General features: G+C 40.9%; 1 protein-coding gene across 2 annotated transcripts; it reads right to left on the bottom strand.

The window, feature by feature from the left end:
* Nucleotides 1–5,494: 5,494 nt before the first annotated feature.
* Nucleotides 5,495–20,301, bottom strand: TOP3B (DNA topoisomerase III beta). Of its 2 annotated transcripts, none has more exons than XM_076352889.1 (18): nt 20,278–20,301; nt 19,656–19,826; nt 18,765–18,896; nt 17,637–17,743; nt 16,141–16,215; nt 14,999–15,195; nt 14,400–14,556; nt 13,194–13,307; nt 12,335–12,425; nt 11,863–12,017; nt 11,532–11,637; nt 10,136–10,282; nt 9,244–9,417; nt 8,313–8,441; nt 7,921–8,070; nt 7,353–7,453; nt 6,910–7,111; nt 5,495–6,020 (listed from the first exon to the last, which is right to left on the bottom strand). In XM_076352889.1, the coding sequence occupies exons 2-18, from the start codon at nt 19,723–19,725 to the stop codon at nt 5,539–5,541; spliced, it is 2,589 nt and encodes an 862-aa protein (XP_076209004.1). In that variant the 5' UTR covers nt 19,726–19,826; nt 20,278–20,301; the 3' UTR covers nt 5,495–5,538. The 2 variants fall into 2 exon arrangements, with proteins under 2 accessions (XP_076209004.1, XP_076209003.1); XM_076352888.1 differs by lacking the exon at nt 20,278–20,301 and adding an exon at nt 19,909–20,054.
* Nucleotides 20,302–21,436: the final 1,135 nt, after the last annotated feature.

Consider the following 21,436-nt stretch of genomic DNA (forward strand, 5'->3'; position numbering starts at 1 on the left):
CAGAAGACCTGATTTTGTAGCCATGCCAGGTTTTTTGCTGTGCATAATTCATTGCAAAACACCTGTGCTAGCTTTCAAAACCTTACCACAGGCAAAAATACAAGGCACCATCACTTAAATAGACTGTTAGCTAAAGGTACAGTGATTTTGACCTGTTTCTCAAACTAGTTGTAGTTAATTAACCATGTCCACCACGTCAACTATAACCTTTTCTTGCTCGTTTAAGAGCACCACTGGCTTAGAAAAGGGAGAGTGTCAGTAACAGATGGAACAATCTTTGTCCCAAGCTGGAATCTTCCAAGAAAAGATTGAAAATCCTGAATCCTAGACTCACAAAAATAATACTGTATCAAAACCCTCAGTGAGGTCAGTAGGACACAGGCATCCACAATACTTGCACTGACCTCTCTCCTAGATCTTTTGGGCCCTTTTGGGTATTTACAGCATATCAACTAAAATCCCTTTCCTTCTTGCCTCACACAGAGCTGTGGAACAGTGTAACTTTGGTGTAGTACCAAAGCACAGTGCCATTCATTTATCTCTTCCAACTAAGAAACTGCAAAAGTCTCTCCCAAAAACAGGACCCTAGTTTATTACTTTGTCTACTGGCTTTCTGATTTTTAATACCATAAAACACGAGCCTTTCATTTGGGAAGTATTAAACAAATAGTTTTATCAAGACATTAACCTGAATATTCAGTTTGGGGGGGAAAAAAAACCCCAACCCAAACCTCAAAACTCTTTCCCCCCCAATGACAATGTCTTTAATGCTATTTGTATTCCCCATCTCCTGGTCAACATTCAAACATCTAGACGTGAACAGGTGACATGTCTTTTCTTCCAAACAGCAGCAGTTTCCCCCACGCGCAACTAGAAATACCTTTTTACTTCAGGTATTAAGAGAGTGATAAGTATTCTGTCCTTACATTATAGTATCTTCCAGGGGTAACTGGATATAATAGAACATTTTTAGAGGAGGAAGGAATAAATTATCAGATGCTGCAAAGCCAGGAGAACACATTACCCAGACGCACTAGTACATGTTCAGTGAAATAATATTGCTGCAAGCATTTGCAGTACCTTGATTTCTTGTTTTCTCTTTCTCAGACATCTCTATTTCAGAGCGTTAGCTCATGTTCTGTCCCCATTCTACTGAACAAGGTAGCAAACACAATATACTTCACGCTTTTTTAAATCGCAAGAGCTCTCTGAAAAAGAAAGGAGAAGCGCAGTTAATGCTTTCAAGACTTGCTTATTTTTTATACTGGGATACTTCACAGAGGATCCCATAAAAATAAATTATCTATGAAAAAGAGAGGGCCACTATTACACTTTTTCAAGTAGGCTTTTAATTCAGTGGTTGGATGCTCAATTTTGTGAAGGATCTGAGTGCTCTGAACTCCTGCTGAACCTAGTACAAATTTAGGATTCACGACAGATTGAAGCATTGGGCACAAAGTTAACTGTGTTCAGTAACAGACTGCTGAGGTTTTTAGAGATTTCTAAGCCATTAAAGTTAAGGAGATTCTTATCCCACCTCTTCCCTTTGTATTCCCACGCTAAATTATAGTGGCCTGTATCCTGCAACATCCCTGCTATGATCACTCCCTACTGGCAGTTCCAAGAACAAAAATTGTTTTAAAACAGTTGAATGATTTAGGAGAGAGCAACCCTAGATACAGAATGAAATCGCCCCTTCAGTATTACTAGCCCTAAAACGGCTACTGATCACTTTCAGACAGATGTTTTTTGTCTGTACTGTATTCTTTCCCTGCTCCTATCAGAGATCTAATCCTTCTTTTCCTTCCACAGAAAAATAATTATCAGATCAAAAAATCTGTATTTTAATACTCTTCTTAATCCTGAGCACTGCATTGTCTGTCTGTCTTTTGGCACCAACTTTCTAGGGAGACCAACTGCTACTTCCCTCTCCCCAGGCTGACAAAAGCAAGCTTCCTAAGGCACGCTAGTGCCATCTCAGCAGGGACAAGCATGCAGCCATATCATATAGATCAATTAATTTGTATTCCTTCATCAGCTATGGGAGCCAAATCTCCTCTCTTGAGTGAATGATGCTATTTCAAAGAAAACTTCCTAAATAATAAAAGCTTTCCCCGGAGCTTTTCCCATGGAATATAAACTGAAAGCAAAAGAGATTTATTTCATAAGCCATAATTCCTTTCTTTTTTCCAGTAAGAACCATAGACACAAGACATCTAGTGCTCACCTTAACGTTAGAGACACATCTCCAGGGACTTCATAATTTTAAGAAGTTTCTTGCTCTCTTGTACCTTTCAAAGCAATCCCAGGAATATGCCTCTAAATTTTAAGTAGAAACTGAAAGTGCCCATCACCTCTGCATTCTTTCCACTCCACTCTGGAGACAATTGCCACCACCAGCCTATGTGCCAGGCCACAGCACCGAGAGCCCACTGCACCACGCAGCCTTTTCCCAGGCCATGGCCACCCTGTGCTGCCCAGCTGCAGAGGGAGAACAAGCTTCTGTGGCAGCTGGTGCAGGGCAAAACCAATGCCTTCCTTCCTCAGCCATAGGCACCGACGGTTCTGAATGACTGTTCGCAGTTACTAATACATCTGTATCAGAAAGAACTTTGCCATTTGTGGTAGTTACAAGGGAGCCACTGAAATCCGCCAGAACACGTAAACGGCTCATTCTAAGCGCTTGAGAGAAAGATCCCAGCACTTTATTTCCACTGGGGCTAATACAGCAAAGAGATTTTACAAGCAAAAGTTTGTCTGCAAATGGCCAAAATAAAAGCCATGCTTGGAGAAAGAGGAAAATGTTCTCACGCAGATCAAAAGCCACGAAGAATGACTAATGACAGGTTTCCCACACTTCCAGGGCCACCGTCTCCAAGTATCACAGAAAGCCCAGCCAACAGCCAGTGCCATACACAGCAGCAACACAGGTATTTTCAGAACCATATCCTAGTGTACCAAAGCAGGCTACAGAGGTAAGAGAGGACTTGGAACAGGTGAATCAATACATGCACCCTGAAAGCTGTTATAGTTTACGCTAAGATCTATGTCCCTGAGACATTACAGCAAAATGATCTTTAAAACATGAAAAGAAGCTACTCACTCCAGGCTAAGGGAGATGCAAAGACAGTTTGTTTTTAACCAGAAAGAACATTTAATATTTAGAAAAAAACCAAACAAACAGGAACTACAAAAAGAAACTTCTATCTATGGCTGGGTCTTTTAAGCAATACTATTAAAACATAGTCCATGTTTGAGCTGTAACTGTATAAACATTCGCTCAGAGGAACAGGCTCGGGGCTGTGGCTTTTTGTTTGTGTTCTCTTGTTCAGTAAATGCACACACTGTGTCAATTAAAACAACAGAGTTGTACGTTACCTTTTGTAGGGACTTGTTTTTCCTTTCTGTTGCCAGTGAATCACGTCAAGTTGCTCTCTGCATAGTCTGTGTTCAAATACAGCAGCCTTTGCACCATGTAAAACTGCGATGGCATCCTCCCATCCAACCACAACTAGTGCTGAAACTGTTTTGGGGTATAGATGATACAAACTGTACTTGATCAGATGACCAGGTATTATCAGCTATGCGCACATGGAAGGAAAGGAAAGAGTATTATATATTTGTACAATTAGATTTTGTAATGTGGCACCCAGTGCCACAGTGGTTAGATACAGCTCCATATAAAAACATGAGGACTCCCTCCTTTTGACAACAAAACTAACCAACACTGAAATGACAATTTGGGGTACAGACAGTACAAACTGTATTTTATCAGGTATCATCAGCTGTGTGAACACAGAGGAAAAGAAGAGCATAGGTACTCTGTCTGACCTCCAGCAGCAGGAGGAGGTCTCATTTAACTGGTGCCCACTGGCCAAAAGATACTGACTTGGCTCACAGACCATAATTTGGGAATCACTGCTCAATGCAGATATACCCCTTCACATTTATAATTTCCTTTTTTTATGTCTCTTGGCATTATTCTCTTATGCAGCAGCGTGACAGACTTGAAGTAGAGCTCTTGCTATTGCAGATGTGATTTAAAAATCTGACAGCTACTAATCATTTATTATTTTTGAAGATTCAAAGTCAGATGAAACAAGTCTCATTCCACACCTAAAGACTATCATAGAATCATAGAATCATTAAGGTTGGAAAAGACCTCTAAGATCATCGAGTCCAACCATCAACCCAACACCACCATGCCCACTAAACCACGTCCTTAAGAGCCTCATCTACATGTCTTTTAAATACTTCCAGGGATGGTGACTCAACCACTTCCCTGGGCAGCCTGGTCCAATGTTTAACCACTCTTTCAGTAAAGAAATTTTTCCTCATGTCCAATCTAAACCTCCCCTGGCACAACTTGAGGCCATTTCCTCTCGTCCTATCGCTTGTTACTTGGGAGAAGAGACCGACCCCCACCTCGCTACAACCTCCTTTCAGGTGGTTGTAGAGAGCGACGAGGTCTCCCCTCAGCCTCCTTTTCTCCAGGCTAAACAACCCCAGTTCCCTCAGCCGCTCCTCATAAGACTTGTTCTCCAGACCCCTCACCAGCCTCGTTGCCCTTCTCTGGACACGCTCTAACACCTCCACGTCCTTCTTGTAGTGAGGGGCCCAAAACTGAACACAGTATTCGAGGTGCGGCCTCACCAGTGCCGAGTACAGGGGGGCAATCACTTCCCTACTCCTGCTGGCCACACTGTTTCTGGTATAGGCCAGGATGCCATTGGCCTTCTTGGCCACCTGGGCACACTGCTGGCTCATGTTCAGCCGGCTGTCGACCAACACCCCCAGGTCCTTTTCCGCCAGGCAGCTTTCCAGCCACTCTTCCCCAAGCCTGTAGCGCTGCATGGGGTTGTTGTGGCCGAAGTGCAGGACCCGGCACTTGGCCTTGTTGAACCTCATACAGTTGGCCTGGGCCCATCGATCCAGCCTGTCCAGGTCCCTCTGCAGAGCCTTCCTGCCCTTGAGCAGATCAACGCTCCCGCCCAACTTGGTGTCGTCTGCAAACTTACTGAGGGTGCACTCGATCCCCTCATCTAGATCATCGATAAAGATATTGAACAAGACCGGTCCCAAAACTGAGCCCTGGGGAACACCGCTCGTGACCGGTCGCCAACTGGATTTAACAGTTGAGACATGTTATGCTGACTACAGCAGCATAACACTGATCTTAATCAGCTCTTACATTCCTGGCACTTGTATTGCTGACAAAGGCCCCAGAAATGACGGAAGAGGGAAATTTCATTTCCTTTCTATCAGCCACAGGTAACAGTCTAGGTAGACTTCTTGAGTGTCCGTACTGTTTGTAAGCTCTACTTGGACCAATGAATTCCAATTAAAAGCTTAAAGGCTTACTCAGTTACTAACTGATCATCCAGAAGAATTGGTTTTGTGATTAAATGAAGGTGTACAACAATCTAAGGTGTTTAACTTTTCTAAGGACAGGAAAGCAGTGAAGATTAAAAATACTTAAAAATGAACTTAAAGGGAAACAAATTTTTATAAGAAGTTTATTCTTCTGTTGTGTGGCCATTATACAAAGTAAGCAGCCAGAGCTGCCATTTTGTCCTTGGGTTTCTTTGGATTGAGTCTTCCTCCAGGCCTCCGGCCTTTACCTCTTCCTCGACCTTGCCTTTTTCCTTGTCCCCCACGGTGCATGGGGTGCCTCATGGCTGCATGTTTCAGCTCCACCAGATCTTGAAACACAGGATCACAGAATATGCAGCCTGAATGCTGGGTCTCATCACCAGGTAGAGGAGATTTAGCTTTGTTAAAATCTACGTCCACAAGGGCTGCATCACACAAGTCGCAGGTCTCCGGTGACACTCGGACTTTGTGGGCATTCTCAAAGAAGTGCACAATCACATTGCATTTGTTGCATGCCATCTTCCACTTGGGACCTGACGTCGAGTCTAGCACCAGAACCCCATTCTCACATTCAACGCACTGCCCAATTCCAAGCATGCTAAGAGAATGCTGGCACGTGGGGTGGGTGCATTCGTTACAGCCCATTCCTGGTGGAAGAAGAGTAAAACCATACCACAAGGAACCCTTTATATCACTACCCACACTACCCAGTTTGGAGGAAGTGAGATACAGATGTCAAAGACAGCTTAGTATATTATACGTTTTCTAAATCACTAAAGAATGGAACCACTCCCCAGATGGCAACTTGCCTTTTCACAGATTCAGAATAATCCCTTGCTCAAAGATTTTTCTGTAATGGCTTTCAGAATTGCCAGATACTGCCAGTGTACAGTACAGGCAGTTTGGACACATTAGTGATGAAAACTAATTATGTTTTCAATTAAAGGTATGGCTCCTAACTAACTGCTATTTTATACTTGCACTATACACTGTTAGTACAAGACATTTTTAATTAAAAGATGGTAATAAAAAGATGCCAAAAAGCTCCTGATACTCAAGAGCTTCAAAGCACTACTTTAATTAAGTTTTGGTCTCACAGTTACCAAACTAACTGCAACTTTTACCCCTTCTTATATCCTTCAACAGCTTTTGACACATCATCTATCTCAGTATCAAAACACTCTCAAGACCTGGTCTTAATTTATAGTCCTATCCATACCAAGCATACTCCAATTTGCAAGGTGTCAGAATCTCAGTGTCTTTCACTGCATACTGAGCGTTATGAAGGTCACCTACTGTGCATGCACATAAATTAATTTCTTTCTTCTTTTATAAAGAAAAAAAGTATTCAGAAATGAGTTAACGAATACATTTTGGTCAGCGAGTTTAGCGTGAATTTTAGGTATCTGTAATTTCATTTGAACAGCACTTTATATCAAGCACCACTGATTAAAAACTACTAAAAAGCACACTGTATACACTGCACCTAATCTATTTCAAGTGAAGGTTATCCCTGCATGTTTCCAGAATTCCTACCTTTTTTCATGTCCCTGAAGGGAGGATGGTTGTAACAGTATGGACAGAGTGGGTAGCTCTTTCCTCTGGATCCAGACGACCACAGCACCAGCTCAAAGTCATCTAGGGGGCAACGCAACTCTTTGTAGAGTTTAATGGTACCATTCTGTGGGAGACTGTAGGTGTCATCACAGTGAGAGCAATGCAGACGACTTGGTTTGGCCTGGAAGTAGAATACAAATCTCCTGAACAACTGTAGTGTCAACAGAGCTCAAAACTTGCAGTAAATCCAACTAGGGCTGCTCTCTAGTTTGTTCCCCATGGAAAAACTCCATCAGGCTTTTTGGTTTAGAAATGCACTCCTGACAACCACATTTGAATCCAAATTCAATAATGGAAAAGGGGTTTCTACTCAATGCTCCCCAGCAAGTGAAATTGAAATTCCAAGCATGAGGTGAACTTACCTGAATGTACTTCATGAAACGATGGCATTTACCACAGCGGGAAAGAGGTTTACCCGTGGCAGCTAAGGGTGAAAAAGACACCTCCATCAGCTCATCCATACCTGCGAAAGAGATAATCACATTTATGTTAGAATTCTAGTTCTTAAGAGGAAATCTTGCACAAAATCATCTACAGGACCTGTGAAGGACTGTCGTGGTTTAACCTCAGCAGGGAATGAAAATATTTTACTCACAATGCTCTTCCTTGTTCAGGAAGACTCTTTAAATACACAGCATTTTGCAGTGAGCATGCACAAACACACAAGGGTAAGTACTTCAGCTAGTCTGAAGTTTCTGAAAACTCCCCACTACACAGTCACAAAATAAATCTGAAGTAGAGTTTTGGAGCCCTGACTCAGCCCGTTTGCTTTTGGAAAGCAACTTAATTTGACTGGCAACTTCCAGTCCTGGAACACAACTTTGCAGTAAGCTTAAACCTCTGAAAGGAACCTAATATATAAGTATTTTCTAGTAGCATCTTTGCAACAATTAAGTAATTGTAGGGAACTCCACATGTAAAGCATTTTACCTGCAATAGAATCCACAAAATAGTGAAATTTCCTTTTGAAAATATCAAGGGTGTGCTCCAGGACCTGATGATAATTTGCTTTACCCAGAGCTATTAAGTTGAGTTGCTTCTCTACAGCACTGCGGATCGTAGGAAGAACCAGTTCTGCATCTAACAGAAAACCAGAGACAACAGCAACAGAGAAGCAGCAATGAAAGATCAAAAAATGGGCGTAGGAAACTGTCCATAAGTAAACTGGCATCAGTTTTAATTATCATAGTCTTTGGAATTAGTAATACTTTCCTAGATGCATTATTTCAGACAGAAATGCTACTTATACAGTGACAACAGCTCTTGACATACTGAAGGAAAAAGAAGGTAAGAGGATGGAAAGGGAAGAGCATTGAACTGACCTATTTTGTAATAACCATGAACCAGAACAATGCCAAGGTTTGTAGGCTTTAGTCTCCGACCACTCTCCACTGTGACATAGTTTCGCTGGCAAATGTTGTTAATGTGGACTGGAATACTTGCATCAGTTCCTGCCACACAAAGGAAAACAATATATCCATCCAGAACAAAACAAAGTTTTCTTCGAATTACTCATTTCTGACTTCTCTGGTTTTATGTCAAATTATAGCGCTCCTGAGACTGCTTAAAATTCAGATACCTTTTTACTGTTATCCAACTTCCAGTGGATAACTTCTCTCTCTAGTAACTCTTATGTCCTTTGCACTTCTGAGAAGTCTGAAACATTATGTTTTAACCTTAATTCTTTCACCTATTCCAAGGAATTACTATTGGGAAGACACCTATTCTCACAATCACTTATTCTGGAAAAACACAGTGGAGTAAGAGACTATGTTTGCTTTGACTGGACAAATTTATGAAAATGCATCAAAGGAAACAAGTCAGATTAAAAAAAACAAGTAGTATTGTGGTAAATTGAGTAATAAGATATATAAGGACTACTGGAGCCAGCAAAGCTGAAGCAAGCTCCAAAGGAAATAATTCCTAAGAATGGGGAGGTGCATTCTTCCACACAACATCAGCTCTTTCTGACAGAGAAGCGACAAGGATGTATTATGAAAGGGTACTGCTTTGGCCAGAAACTAGGCATAAGGATAAGAAAGGGAAAGGAACGTGGAGGAAGAGACAATCTACAATCTGCTAAGAGGTGCTACAGGCATTGTGGCTTGAAGGGAAAAAAGAGATTGTTACTGTACCTATTCAAATGAATACTGAAAGGTCATTACCGACAGAGATAGTTCAGAGGAGCAATTCAGACTCTTTGCACTCTTGGTGGATGTATTACAGGATAATGTAAGTTAAGCAAGTTCCTACCAATGCCATGCTTTTCCATCAGAGTGATAAGTTCTGCTTCTGTCAGATAATCAGGAGGACTGGTCTGCTTTTCCAGCAATTTTATTTCACCAATTGGAAAAAGATCTCCTTTCTCACAGTGGGGAAGGCTCTCTTCTAATGGGATGCTGTGCCACGGCATAATTTCTGTGAACCCTGGAGGTAAGGAAACAAACAAACAAAAATAATGAGAGCTTATCTTCACAGCTTTCAAAAGGCCAAGGTATATATTTCTAATTTTAACATGGGCCACATTATACAGATCAAAGTTAAGAGGCTGTCTGCCATACCATGCAGAAAATATCTAAGGCAATACAGTATCACAAGATGGTATCTGCTGCTACATTGCGTCAAATCTATTTTGCATGTGACTTGAGTCAAGTTGATGTATGAAAAAAAGTAAATGCTTTCCTTGAATGAAAGCACAGTGCCAGAATGGATAGGAAGAGTTTCTTAAAAAAAAAGAAATACAAATAGTAAGTCATATTAATGTAATAAGGACTATTGGGCCAGCTCACCATAAAAATCTCAGTGGTGGTGCTACATTCATTTTACAGGGGCCCAAGAAAAAAAAGTTTGCCTTTGTGTAATTTAACCCTCAAAAGGCGTTTGCTGTCTATAAAAAGACTGGTCTTCACATGGGCAAATGTGGCATTAAATCTTTGAGACTACTACATGAAAAATAAGACTTTTTCTATTGTAATTGAAGTATGGAAATGAAGACAAAGATTTGGTCTCTGGTCTTGATAGCTCAAAAAATGTCTTCAAAATTGTACTTGCCCCCAAAGCTTCACTTTTATATGCATTCAATGTATTAGTGGGGAAGAAAAAAAAAAAATCTGTAGCTAACTACTTACTCCCTGATTTGTCTTACCTGGCGAAGTTACCACTTTTCCGATACACGTAAAACATTCAGGGCCAATACTGAAAGAAATGGTGGTTTGTAGGTACTTGCAATCAGCGCTGACAGTGGCAATGAAATGCCTAGTTATATACTCATATAGTCGCCATCCATCTCCACCTGAGGATAAACAACATCTTACCCACAAAACTCAAGTCCTGCAGCTGTACGTAAAACCTGCACTAAAAGGTACCAGATTTCCACAGGTATCACAGGAAGAACTGGTACCTAAAAGAAAATAACATTCAAAAGTCCATCCAGTTTCCCCTTAAAAATTTCCTGCCTATAGAATCGTCATGTCATACAGACATGAGCTGCATGCAGATGCTCTTGGAGAAGGACTGGCAATTTCACCAGCCCATCTCCCAGTTTTGCAATGTGTTTGAATGAGACGATAAAGTAGAAAAGACTTTTCTTCTTTGCTTAAAAACAAAACAAAGAAGAGAGACATATGAACAAAAATAAAATGATCTACTGCTTAGTGCCACTGGAGACCACACCCTAATCTAAAACCTAAAATGGGATTCTAGTGGCAACTGCCACACTGGTCAGCTTGAAGTCCTGCAACAGATCACTCTAAAAATACTACCTATTAACACTAATATAGGTTAAATTTCAAAGCAAAGTTTCCATATTCACAATCTACAGATAGGAAATCTAATAGTCAAAAGGTTACACCGCCATGAACAGCTTCTAATTCGTAGTCCTGTGCTTTGCATATTTCATCTTGCTGTGTACATAAAGAAAAAAAATCTTACACAGCCATTCAGTATCCCATACAATTAGTCAAAATTTTAAAGCATTTGTTTTTCTATCAGAGATTATTTTACTGATTCATGAAAAACAGAAGTTATCAGTTTCCTACAACAATCTTTAGCTATTCCTAATAAACAATACAATACATTCACTACACTTTCTTACAACCTTAAAATCCTTTTTTGAGGGATCACAGTGTACAGAAAGTCAAACATTACATTTTTATATAAACCCGACAAACCATAGAGACTAAATTAAAATGCAGTTGAAGTTTGACTTTCAAGCACAAAAATACAATAAAATTGCAATACTTGGAAGCTACTATTCTGCGGCAAATTTCTCCTAGTGAAAGTAGGCATTAAGTTCTTAAGTTGGCTATTCCTTTTCCTTAGCAGTACTATGGTCCCTAGGATCAATTACTGAATAGCAGACCAGTTCTGAACTTCACTGTCACCAGAAGTTTAAGTTAGGATAAAGATTGCTCTCTCTTCACTTCCTACTATTCAAATAATTGTATTTTCTGTTGAAACTCAGGGATTTTCAAACTGGCTCCTATACCCCAAGGAACTAATTTCCTCACATAGTGTTCCAACACTACTGAATCTGCCTATACCTAATTCTGCTTCTGTTGCAGCTCTCATTGGAGTGATGGGAGGATGGTCTCCCGCATCATGGCCTTTCCTTGGACGATTAATGCCTTCTGATAGCAATGCTTTTACCTGGGTGAAGGAAGAGAGAGAAAACAGGCTGGCTGAAGTGGGTAACAGGTCTCTCTTAGCAGGTTAAGAAACTTTTCAGATCAAATCCATGAGAATACAACATCCATAAATAAAAGCAATTACAGGTATTTATTGTTTCTGAAGACCTATAGGCCAAGTAAGATACATTCTAAAACACAGACTAGAGAATGATCTGTTAGTACAGGTTTTGCTTCATATACTCACAGTTTCTGCCCAGTAAGGATTATTGGCTTGTTGCCTCAAACATCCTTTCAAGTCAAAGTTTTCTGGATAATGGGTAGTTTCTGTTCGAGGGTAGCTAATATAACCCTGAGTATAAAGACGCTCTGCTATTTGCATGGCATGTTGTGGACCCATTCCTAAGATGGGATAGGAGAAAACAAAAATCATCTACACATCACTGTGATTATGATTTGTTTGCTGCATCTGAAAGTATACCTTATCAAAGCATTTAAATAAATCATGGTTTGTCCTTTCCGTAAGACTTTCGTCACCTTTATCTTACCCAACATTTTACTTTTGACAAGCTTTCTAAACTTGATCCTTCCCCCAAAATGATGTATTATAGGGAGAGGATGGTATCAATCTATATTTGATATGTCCTTGATTATTTCGTCTGAGAAGCCAAAATATTTTGCTTTAAAACAGTATGAAAATCTGAACTTTTTACACATACCTAAAGCAGCACTGGCCACTCGTAGCATTTCTACCGTGTTCAGAGCCAGTGGTCTCTGCTTCACCTTCTCTTTTTTACTCACAGATTCTACCTAGAAAATAGCATTTTCCCAGTAAAAGTTTTGAAGTTTGGTAACTGGTAAATGTGTAATTTCAATCACATCTATAAACATGTGGCATACCTACCATTATCTATTCTTGTCATATCTGTTTTGTTTTCTTAAAACAGTAACCACTAATATATTTTTACTTTAGGAAATCTGGCTGGAGATAATTTTACCAAATTCTAAAGTTACAGTCCTAAGGCCTGTAACTGTGAGCGCAGCAAGGTAGCTTATTGCTATCTTTACTTCCCATTTACCTCAGCAGCACGTACTTTCAGTGCTACAAGGATTTAGTGCTTATTCCAAGTAATGGTCCTAACTATAAAGATCCTGATTTTTAAAAGCTTCATGCAGTCTTTGAACCTTGATGGCTATAAGCATTTAAATTCAAACATACCGTCAAACAAGTATTGAACTGAGCAGAATTAGAAGTTAATTGGCTATAAAGACTGTACCATACACATGATTAAAAATTTAAATGCAGGAATATTGCCATATAAGTAATTAAATTCTGATTTATACAATGTCTCATGGGAAATAAGAGGTCTGCTTGGAGAGATCTGAACAGTATTTCTTAGCAGGTTTAGTAATGAAGACTTCCTATCACGAGTGATGATCATTTCCAAAGTCAGTATTAAGAAGCGGTTTCTGCCGAGATGACCACACTAGCATAATATGAACTACAATAAAAAAAATCTCTTGCCCTTAATTCTCATATGAAACATGGCTCTACTGATACTTAGTAAGTATTATTACCTTTGCTTCTTTTGCCATCTTTGTTATATTCAGGAACATTTGAGCAATTTCACGATCAAACACCCTCACTCTATCCCAATCCAAAGTGAGAGAACTTTCTTTTTCAGGGTTCACCTATTGGACCGGGGAAAAAAAAAATTAATTCCCACCAACTCTATTACTAGAAGTGTGAGAATGCACATTTCCAACAATAATGCAATAAGCAAATACTGTTAATACCTGTACTAGGACACAAGTGCCCCAAACATGCAGTTGCATTCTTTTTCACAGGGGCTTTTGAGAAAGAAGGAGTACTTTGAGTTCTGGGCTCAGGGGGAATGACTGGAATTATTCCTGCAGTTAACTGAAATACTTTTCTTATTTTTAGTGTTGGGAACAGTAAAGGCTGAAATGGGCAGAAATTCAAAGTTTACCATTTTGATTTAGCAAAATCAATCATTTGTATTAAATTGTAACTAGGTCATGTTTCAAGTCCCGTGTACAAAAATAAATGTGAAGCAACCAATATGAGAGAGCACAAAACTCTCTGAAAACAGGCACCAACTATTTCTAGCATGACACGAGACACATCAGAAAAGAGATGACAATAGAAACCAGATTTCATTTTTTTTTATTTTAAAATCTAAAAGTGGCAACTTTTTACCATCTATCCCTTATTTGTTTAAAAAATCCTTGTGATCACAAGCAGTAAAACCATGTTGGTTTGCTCTCAGAGCTTGGACAGCAGCGAGGCTATAAAACTGCTATAAGCTGCCAAAGTATTCAGAGGATTCAATTGCCAATTAACACAATGAGCATTTTATTTGCTTTAAAATTCCAATACTGAGCAATGCCAATGTTTGTTGGCAGCCTAATTAATTCCTGGATTCAAATTAACAACATAGTCAGTCCAAGGACCCCAGGGAACAAAAGAAAACCATTTTAAGTAGTCTTTTTGGCCGAGTCTAAGCTTAGATGGTTAGCACTAAAGAATTCTTATAAGCAGCAGACAATAACCACTTTAACACAAAACTGACATCCCAGAATCTGTTCTTGAGAGAGTGGTGACACACATGTGAACTGAATGAGAACAGATGAGTAAATTGTAGGCATTGTGAATGCTCGTCAGCAGCTACAAATTTATGAATGAACAAAATGAAAATATAAATGCATTTCTTTGGTAAAAATATATGTTCCTCATATACAAACAAGTATTGTAAAACTTACTTTAGCTTGCAACACCCAGTAAGTCTCAGGCTTAAATGACTGGATTTTGTCATGCCTTTCAACACAGAATCCAAGTGTTGGGGTCTGACACGGACCAAAGGAGATGAGGGAGCTGTCTAAATTCCCGTATTTCCCCTGAAAATACTTAGTCTGAAACCTAAGAGAGGGGGGAAAAAAAAACCAAAACAGGAACAAGTACATTAATATCCTCATTCCCATGAAAAACAAAAGTTTACATTAACTTATACACACAAATATGAGTAATCTATTAAATCACTCAGGCATTAGGAAAAAAGCATTCTGAGATATATCATCTCTTACAGCTAATTAAGTCATAATTACTTTGCCTCACTGAATCCTGTTTATTCCCAAAGAAATGTGGGAGAACATCATAAAATAAGATCATACCATAGTTGCTGATAGTACTTTACCTAGCTCAAAGCCATAACACAATTTTTTATTTCTTTTTATTTGTCTGTACATAAAATTGTTCAGTTTGGTGCTGAGCAGAATTAGCCACTAGAGTTCCGAGACATATTTTGTGGATGAAGCAGTATTCCTGAACCTTTCATAGAACTATCTGTAATCTATGCTGTCACCTTGTAAACGCACAGCCAATTCTAAGATCCAGCTCCTGGCGGGCATCCACTGAAAGAGCTTCATTGCGATTGGGTTCTCCTAAGTGATTCATGGCATTGCAGATGTCTGTGTCAGTAATAGAACTGAATTTAGCTCTATAAATCGTCCTTTCGGTGCTACGAGGTTTGTTCATTACAGGAAGAACAGCATCAAGAACCTAATGAAGATCAGAAACATATTTTAAGAGTATTTGAAAGGTACGGGCTTAAGTCAGTTTTTCTTTCTAAAGAAAAAACCCTACTCTCCACAAAATATTTGCTGATATGTAACTACTTTCTTAATTCAGTAAGATGTCATGCCAATACACTAACTGATAAGCAAGAGCAGTATTTGTCTATCCACTCAGAAGTGTATTAAGAATTAGCAAAACTGAAGGATTTATTTATTTATTAAACAGCAACTGCCGGAAGTGAAGCACTATTCTTAGCTAAGTGCAAAGAAATTCACCAGTGCAGCTGCAGCACCTTTTGGTGAACATGTATCAGTTTCTATCTGGGTTTATTCTACGTATTGCCAGGGCCCAGTTATGATACAGTGGTATTTAAAGAACTTAAAACAAATACTTGATAAAACGTGCTTCTTTAAACAAAAACCAAAAAATACTCTTCATGGAGACTTCTGGGAATAGGATGTTAAAAAAAAAAATCTTTGCACGCCAAAGTTTTAGTTCTATACCTTTTATGTGCAGAGTCCACATTCCTGCAGTAAGCCTACACTAAAAAGCAGCCTCTATGCTCAAAAGTGTCTAATTGCTTAATGAATGAAAGATAATAGAGACCAAGTTTTATAAGGACAGCAAAATAACTACTCCAGCTGTGAAATACAGACCAATTCTCAAAGCACTGGTATGTTTGAACATTTAAGAGACCTTATTGTTCATCTCAGATGAGAAACAGCTATGAAATTGATTTATACTCTTTAACTGACATCTTAAAGAGTTCAAAAGCACATGAGTTTTTCCACCAAGGCCCTCCATGCCTTTAAAATATCATTCAACTTAGTTTGAATTTTACGGTATATCCATAAAACAATACATTGATAGTATTGTATGTCACAGACAAATATATTAAGGTATTATAAGTCTTGAAAATGGAAATCTTACTTCAAAACAGATGTTTTCTCCTTCCTTATCACAATCCAACCACAAGACAATACAATCACAGCCTCTTCCCTCCACCTGCGAGAAAAATTAGCACAGTTATTCAGCAATTCAAAAAAACCACCTACCTCCTCACTAACTGTGTACTTTTTGTTTCTATTTTAAAAGTACTAGAGATAATTTATTTGGTGCAAAAATGATTGGAAGAACATAGCAGAAATGACAAGAAGTCTGCAGGCGCTTAAACAGCGGTTGAAGAAGAGAAGAAAGCTGTGCTTCATGGGACCAGAACTCTGCCTACAAGATGCTTTTCTGCAGGACCTGAAAAAAAAAAAAATCAGCATAGCTCTATAGCAGTGGAATTCTCCTGAAACTGCCACAGTCTGCGTGTGCAGCCTTGGGCACAGTCCCTTCCCCTTTCTGTACCTCAATTTCCACATCATTAAAAAAAAAAAAAAAAAAAAACCAAGAAACACTTTCCTAGTTTATAAAGATACCAAGAAGTCTAAATTTATCTGACAGAAATCAGTTTTACACCACATAGACTTGCCTTTCAGAAAGTATTATTTTGTAAAAGCAACCAAACTACTGCTTTCCTCTCAGAGAGGCACATGTGAAGAGTGAACAATAACCAACATAGACTTATTTTAAAGGCATTTACAAGCTATGCCTTGCACTTGCTGTTAGAAGCAAAACATGCATCCAACCCTCCAATTTTGAGAAGCACGATATCGACAGTCAAAAAACTCACAATGGCAAAAGTGAATGCAACAAGGCAAAGATTTCAGACAGTGTAAGAACCAGTAAAATTAATAAAATAGATCTAACCTTGACAAAAAGCTGTTTCCTGCAGGGAAGAAAATCCTTATTTAGGAACACACTCATTTCTCTTTGACCCTGGAAGAACTCTAGCATATTGTACAGCGTATTGCCAAACACTGCCCACTTTTGGGAAGCAGGTGAATAGACCCACTAAATCAAACATTCAACAACCTGCAGTGTGAGAAACAGTGCATTCAAATGGCCTGTCTGCCTTACTAGGGGGAAGGATATGTAAAAAATGTTTGGAAGGACATGGAATGCTCTGGCGTTACCCTCCAACAGAAAACTATCTGTGGTGAAGACAGACTCAATTTCTTATACTAGAGTGGAAGATAACTGACCCACTCTAAGAGCTGGGAGAGGGTTATACTTCTGGTTCTTAAACAAAGCTAGCTAACCTGTAAGAAATTTTTTTTTTTTAAAGCAAGGGTAATTCATAGCAAAATGCTACACTGCTTTTTCAAATTTATTAATAATTTTTATTGCTTTCCAGAACCACAGAATAATTTCACTTATTCTTCTTGACAGGACAAAAATAGGTCTCATTGCTTCCTCTAACAAAGGAAGAATAGGAACAATGAATCCTTGAAGACAGAATATGCTCCAGGTGAAATAAAGAAAAAGAATGCCAAGGAAAAAAAAGATATATCTCAAATAAATCTCATAAGAAAGAATACCTGTAAAAACTTCACCATGGTCAGTTTGGGATTAGCTTCTTTCTTTTCTGTGGGAGCTTTGCTAAAAAGTTCTGCTGGATCCACTTTGTCCCAGCTGTTATATTTTCCTGAAAAGCAGAAGTATATTAAGTAAAGCTCTAAATATATATATTAAAAAACAAACAAACAAACAAACAACAGCAAACAACATTACTTTGGAAGACACTTGGCTTTCAAGATTTGCCTTCTACCCTAACACATCTTGCTTTACTGTATATCAAGGGACCCCTTAGCATTATGTGAATTGCAGCTATCATTTTGAAACATACGAAGGAAAAAAAATCCTACACACCTTTCAGAAATTTTAACATGAGCTATTAAAACACCTTCTGTTTGCACAATTAATCAACCAGGTGAAGGGGAGGCAGCTATTTTTATTTTCACAGTGCACACATAATGTGCACACTGCAGTCTGTTTTACTGTTCATTACTTACAGCCAGTTATGTCTCAGCCGTTATGCCATGGAGCATCGTGTGTCACCTTCTCATAGCAACGCATTTGTTCATTTCCATTTTTCTGAAGTAACTGTTAGTAATATTGCTTAGCAATTACATTAAACTGTACCTCTTCAAAGCACTGTGTAAATAACCCAAAATTTAGTCCTCATAAAACTTGTGAGGTCATTATCATTAGAGGAAATACAGCAGTCACATGACTAGTCCCACAATTCAAAGCAAGTTAGCAACAGGATTCCTTGCGCATTATCCTTACCATGTCTCTGTTTTGCAGTAATACACTACAGTGCTTTAGAGAATATCCCTTTGGACTCTGCATTGGTTAATCACCTTTCATCCAAAGCACAAAAACACTTTTACAGGCTAGCAAATTGAGCCTCATCTCCCCTCATTTTCCAGGGACATAATTCAGGCACAGAAAACGTAAGTGGCATGCCCAAAGTCATGCAAGAAGTCAGCCAGAGAACTAGAAACAAAAATAAAGAACTGCTGACCACAAGCGATCTTTTCATCCTCCTTTCCTCTCTAGTTCTAACATTCTTCCTGAATTATTTCCACAATGAGTATTTTCCTATTAGAAGTCCTTGACGGTTTTACAAGCCATCTCAGTTAAAACATTTTATGAACAAATACCTATGAAATCCAAAGTCATAACATGACCACACACAGATGTCATCTTGAAATGGGCACTCTGTCCTACAAACGATCCAGTGTACTCGTGCACAGAACATGCACCATTCAGTCCCTTGCGAGATGACATGTTTCCTGTGAAAATAAGATCATAAATATCAACAGGATAAAAAAACCCTATTGAAATAACAGTTATTTAGTGTGAAATAACATCCCCCTTTTCTCAGACCTTACAGCTAGGGTCTTCCTGATCACAAAAGTCTGTTCATTGATCAAGTTTTTATTTTGGTTAATTATCACTTTAGACCTTTTTTAAAGCATATTTTATTTTCAATTGAAACTATCCATTATCTCCTCCATCCTTTCCCTCACACCAAGATATCTTTATGAATATACAGCTAGTTTTCTAGACCAGTACAGTTATAATCAACTCATTCTGTTTTCCACGATTTATAAAGTATTTACTACAGCTTCAAAAATTTCAGAACAGCAACTTGCTACCTGATTGGCACTTTCTAGAAACCAAATGCACTAACACACACTCCAGCTATATAAAATATCAGAACCAGATTCCTTTATTCATGAATTGAATAGGCATCAGCACATAAAAATAAACAGAATGCAAAGTGCCACCCAGTTATTTTATGAAGTGCAACCTGTCCTAAGCCACCATTCCCAGGTGGCAGCTGCCCCAAGACAACCAAGTAACTGACCACGGTGTTTCTCAACCTCACTTCATCTACAGCAAAATCTGGCAACCTTTGCATCACACAGTTTGTCTCTAGGCAGCTAACACGTATCTCCTCAGCTGGGTTGTGCACTCCAGAGCACTTCGACTCCGCCACTGGCAGAACAAGAAGCAGAAGGACTACACCAACATGCTTTCTTTCCTACCCCTCGAGAGGATCTTGGCGATGGACTGAGCCAGAGAAGGCTTCTCCGCGACCATTAAAACAGTCTTCATTTTCAGCTGACGAGACACAAGATGCCACTGGGCTTAACGGCAGGGTCAGGGTATACTAGAGACCACGGCACGCAGCTCATGAGCAACAGCCAGTCCTCAGCCTGAAGAGAGAGAGCATAAAACAGGTTCAGCACAAAACTACTTCCAGTAAAAAATAACTATGAAAACTAGGAAAAGACTGACAAGATTTTGCAGCTCCTCGCGGCCGGGGAGCAGCTCCCGATGCCCGGGCCCGCCCCTCCGCCAGACCTTCGCTGAGAAGCCCAGCGGAGCAGAGAGGCGGCCCGCAGCCCCACAGCCGGGGAACCGCTTCGATCCGAGGTTTAAGTAACAGCCGGGGCCTGCCGGCAGAGAGGGGCAGAGAGGGGCAGAGAGGGGCAGAGGGGGGCAGAGAGGGGCCGAGGGGGGCCGAGGGGGGCCGAGGGGGGCCGAGGGGGGCCGAGAGCAGCCGCGCCGCCGCCCGCCCCGCCCCGTCCCGTCCCGTCGCTCCCTGAGGGGCGAGGGAGCTGCCCGGCGCGCTGAGGCAAAGCGAGGAGCGGCCCCTCTCCGCACCTCAGCAGGCGGCCATGGCCTCCGCTTGCACTGCCGGGTCACGGAGCCGGAAGGCGCGGGCGGCACCGCCCGGCTGAGGCGGCGCGGGCGGGCGCGGTGCCTCCCCCCGCGCCGCGGGCCGCTCGCCTCCGCCCCGCCCCGCCCCTCCCCTCCGCGGGGAGCGCGCGGCGCCCCCCCACCCCGCGCCGGCGGCCGTCTGCGCGAGCGCCCCCTGGCGGCGCGGGGGAACGGCGGGGGCGGCTGTGGGCGGGGCGCGCGTCCCCGTGGGCCCTTTCTCGTGCGTGTCTTCTTTATTCCAAGGGCTCTAACAAAGCCGAAGCCCCCAGTCGGAGTTGGTGGTAGATATGTAACCGAACACAAGAACACCAGAAAAACGTACCGCCGCCCTTTCCTTCCGAAAGCCCGTGCACAAAGCTCTGCCGCGGGAAGCAGCGGGCCCGTTTTGTACTCACTGCCTCACCTCAGGCCAGCCGCGCACAGACTGCGCTCGCTTTAAGTCTGGTTATTATCAAAGGTGCACACAAAACAGATATAATCAAACTTCTCTAAGAGAACTCGTGCACACAAATTGTATCTGCTTTATTCAAGCAACTTAAGTTAAAGCAGCGCACCTGTGCACAGCCTCTCACTGAGTTTCTAGTTTCCATAGACTTAAAACACTATAGTCTCTGCCACTTAAGAGCACCTCCCTCAATGCAAAGAAACTTATCCTAGGAGTGTTAGGAGCAGCTGATTCCCTTGCACCCAGATGAGGTAATGGAAATAATATCGATTTTGGAATGATTCTTGAAAAAATGCATTTTTTGCACATTGAGTTTTAGTTGAAGGTTGATGTCTCACTTAGGCAGAAAGGGAAAGAGGGGAAAGGAAAGCGGCAAGGGAAGGCCCCGGCTGAAGCGCACCATGCCCTCACCCCGCGTTTCCCCTGGGAGGAGGCGAGGGCTGCCCCAGGCAGGTCCTGCCCCCGGGGCCGCAGCTCCCTTCCCCGGGCTGTGGAGGGGCAGCAGAGGCCCTGTGCCCTGGCTGACGCTCCCCGGAGATGCTGGGCCCTGCTAGGGAGATTTTGTCAGTGGATCGGGGCGGTTTCCAACCTCTCCTGCAGCCTTCCACTCTTCACCACGCCCCGAAATCTTTCTGTCAAGGAAAGCGCTAAAGAGGG

This window comes from Aptenodytes patagonicus, chromosome 15 (assembly GCF_965638725.1).
Source record: "Aptenodytes patagonicus chromosome 15, bAptPat1.pri.cur, whole genome shotgun sequence".
Classification (NCBI taxonomy): Eukaryota; Metazoa; Chordata; class Aves; order Sphenisciformes; family Spheniscidae; genus Aptenodytes; species Aptenodytes patagonicus.

Bases quoted from the DNA above. Each gene is read 5' to 3' on its own strand.
- TOP3B (XM_076352889.1), bottom strand. From the start codon at position 19,725: ATGAAGACTGTTTTAATGGTCGCGGAGAAGCCTTCTCTGGCTCAGTCC. The intron at 12,018-12,334 runs GTATGTGTAAAA...ATCCCATCTTAG, and splicing joins AGTGGCCAGTGCTGCTTTAG to GAATGGGTCCACAACATGCC. The intron at 7,454-7,920 runs GTAAAATGCTTT...TCTCTTTCGCAG, and splicing joins TTTTGTGGATTCTATTGCAG to GTATGGATGAGCTGATGGAG.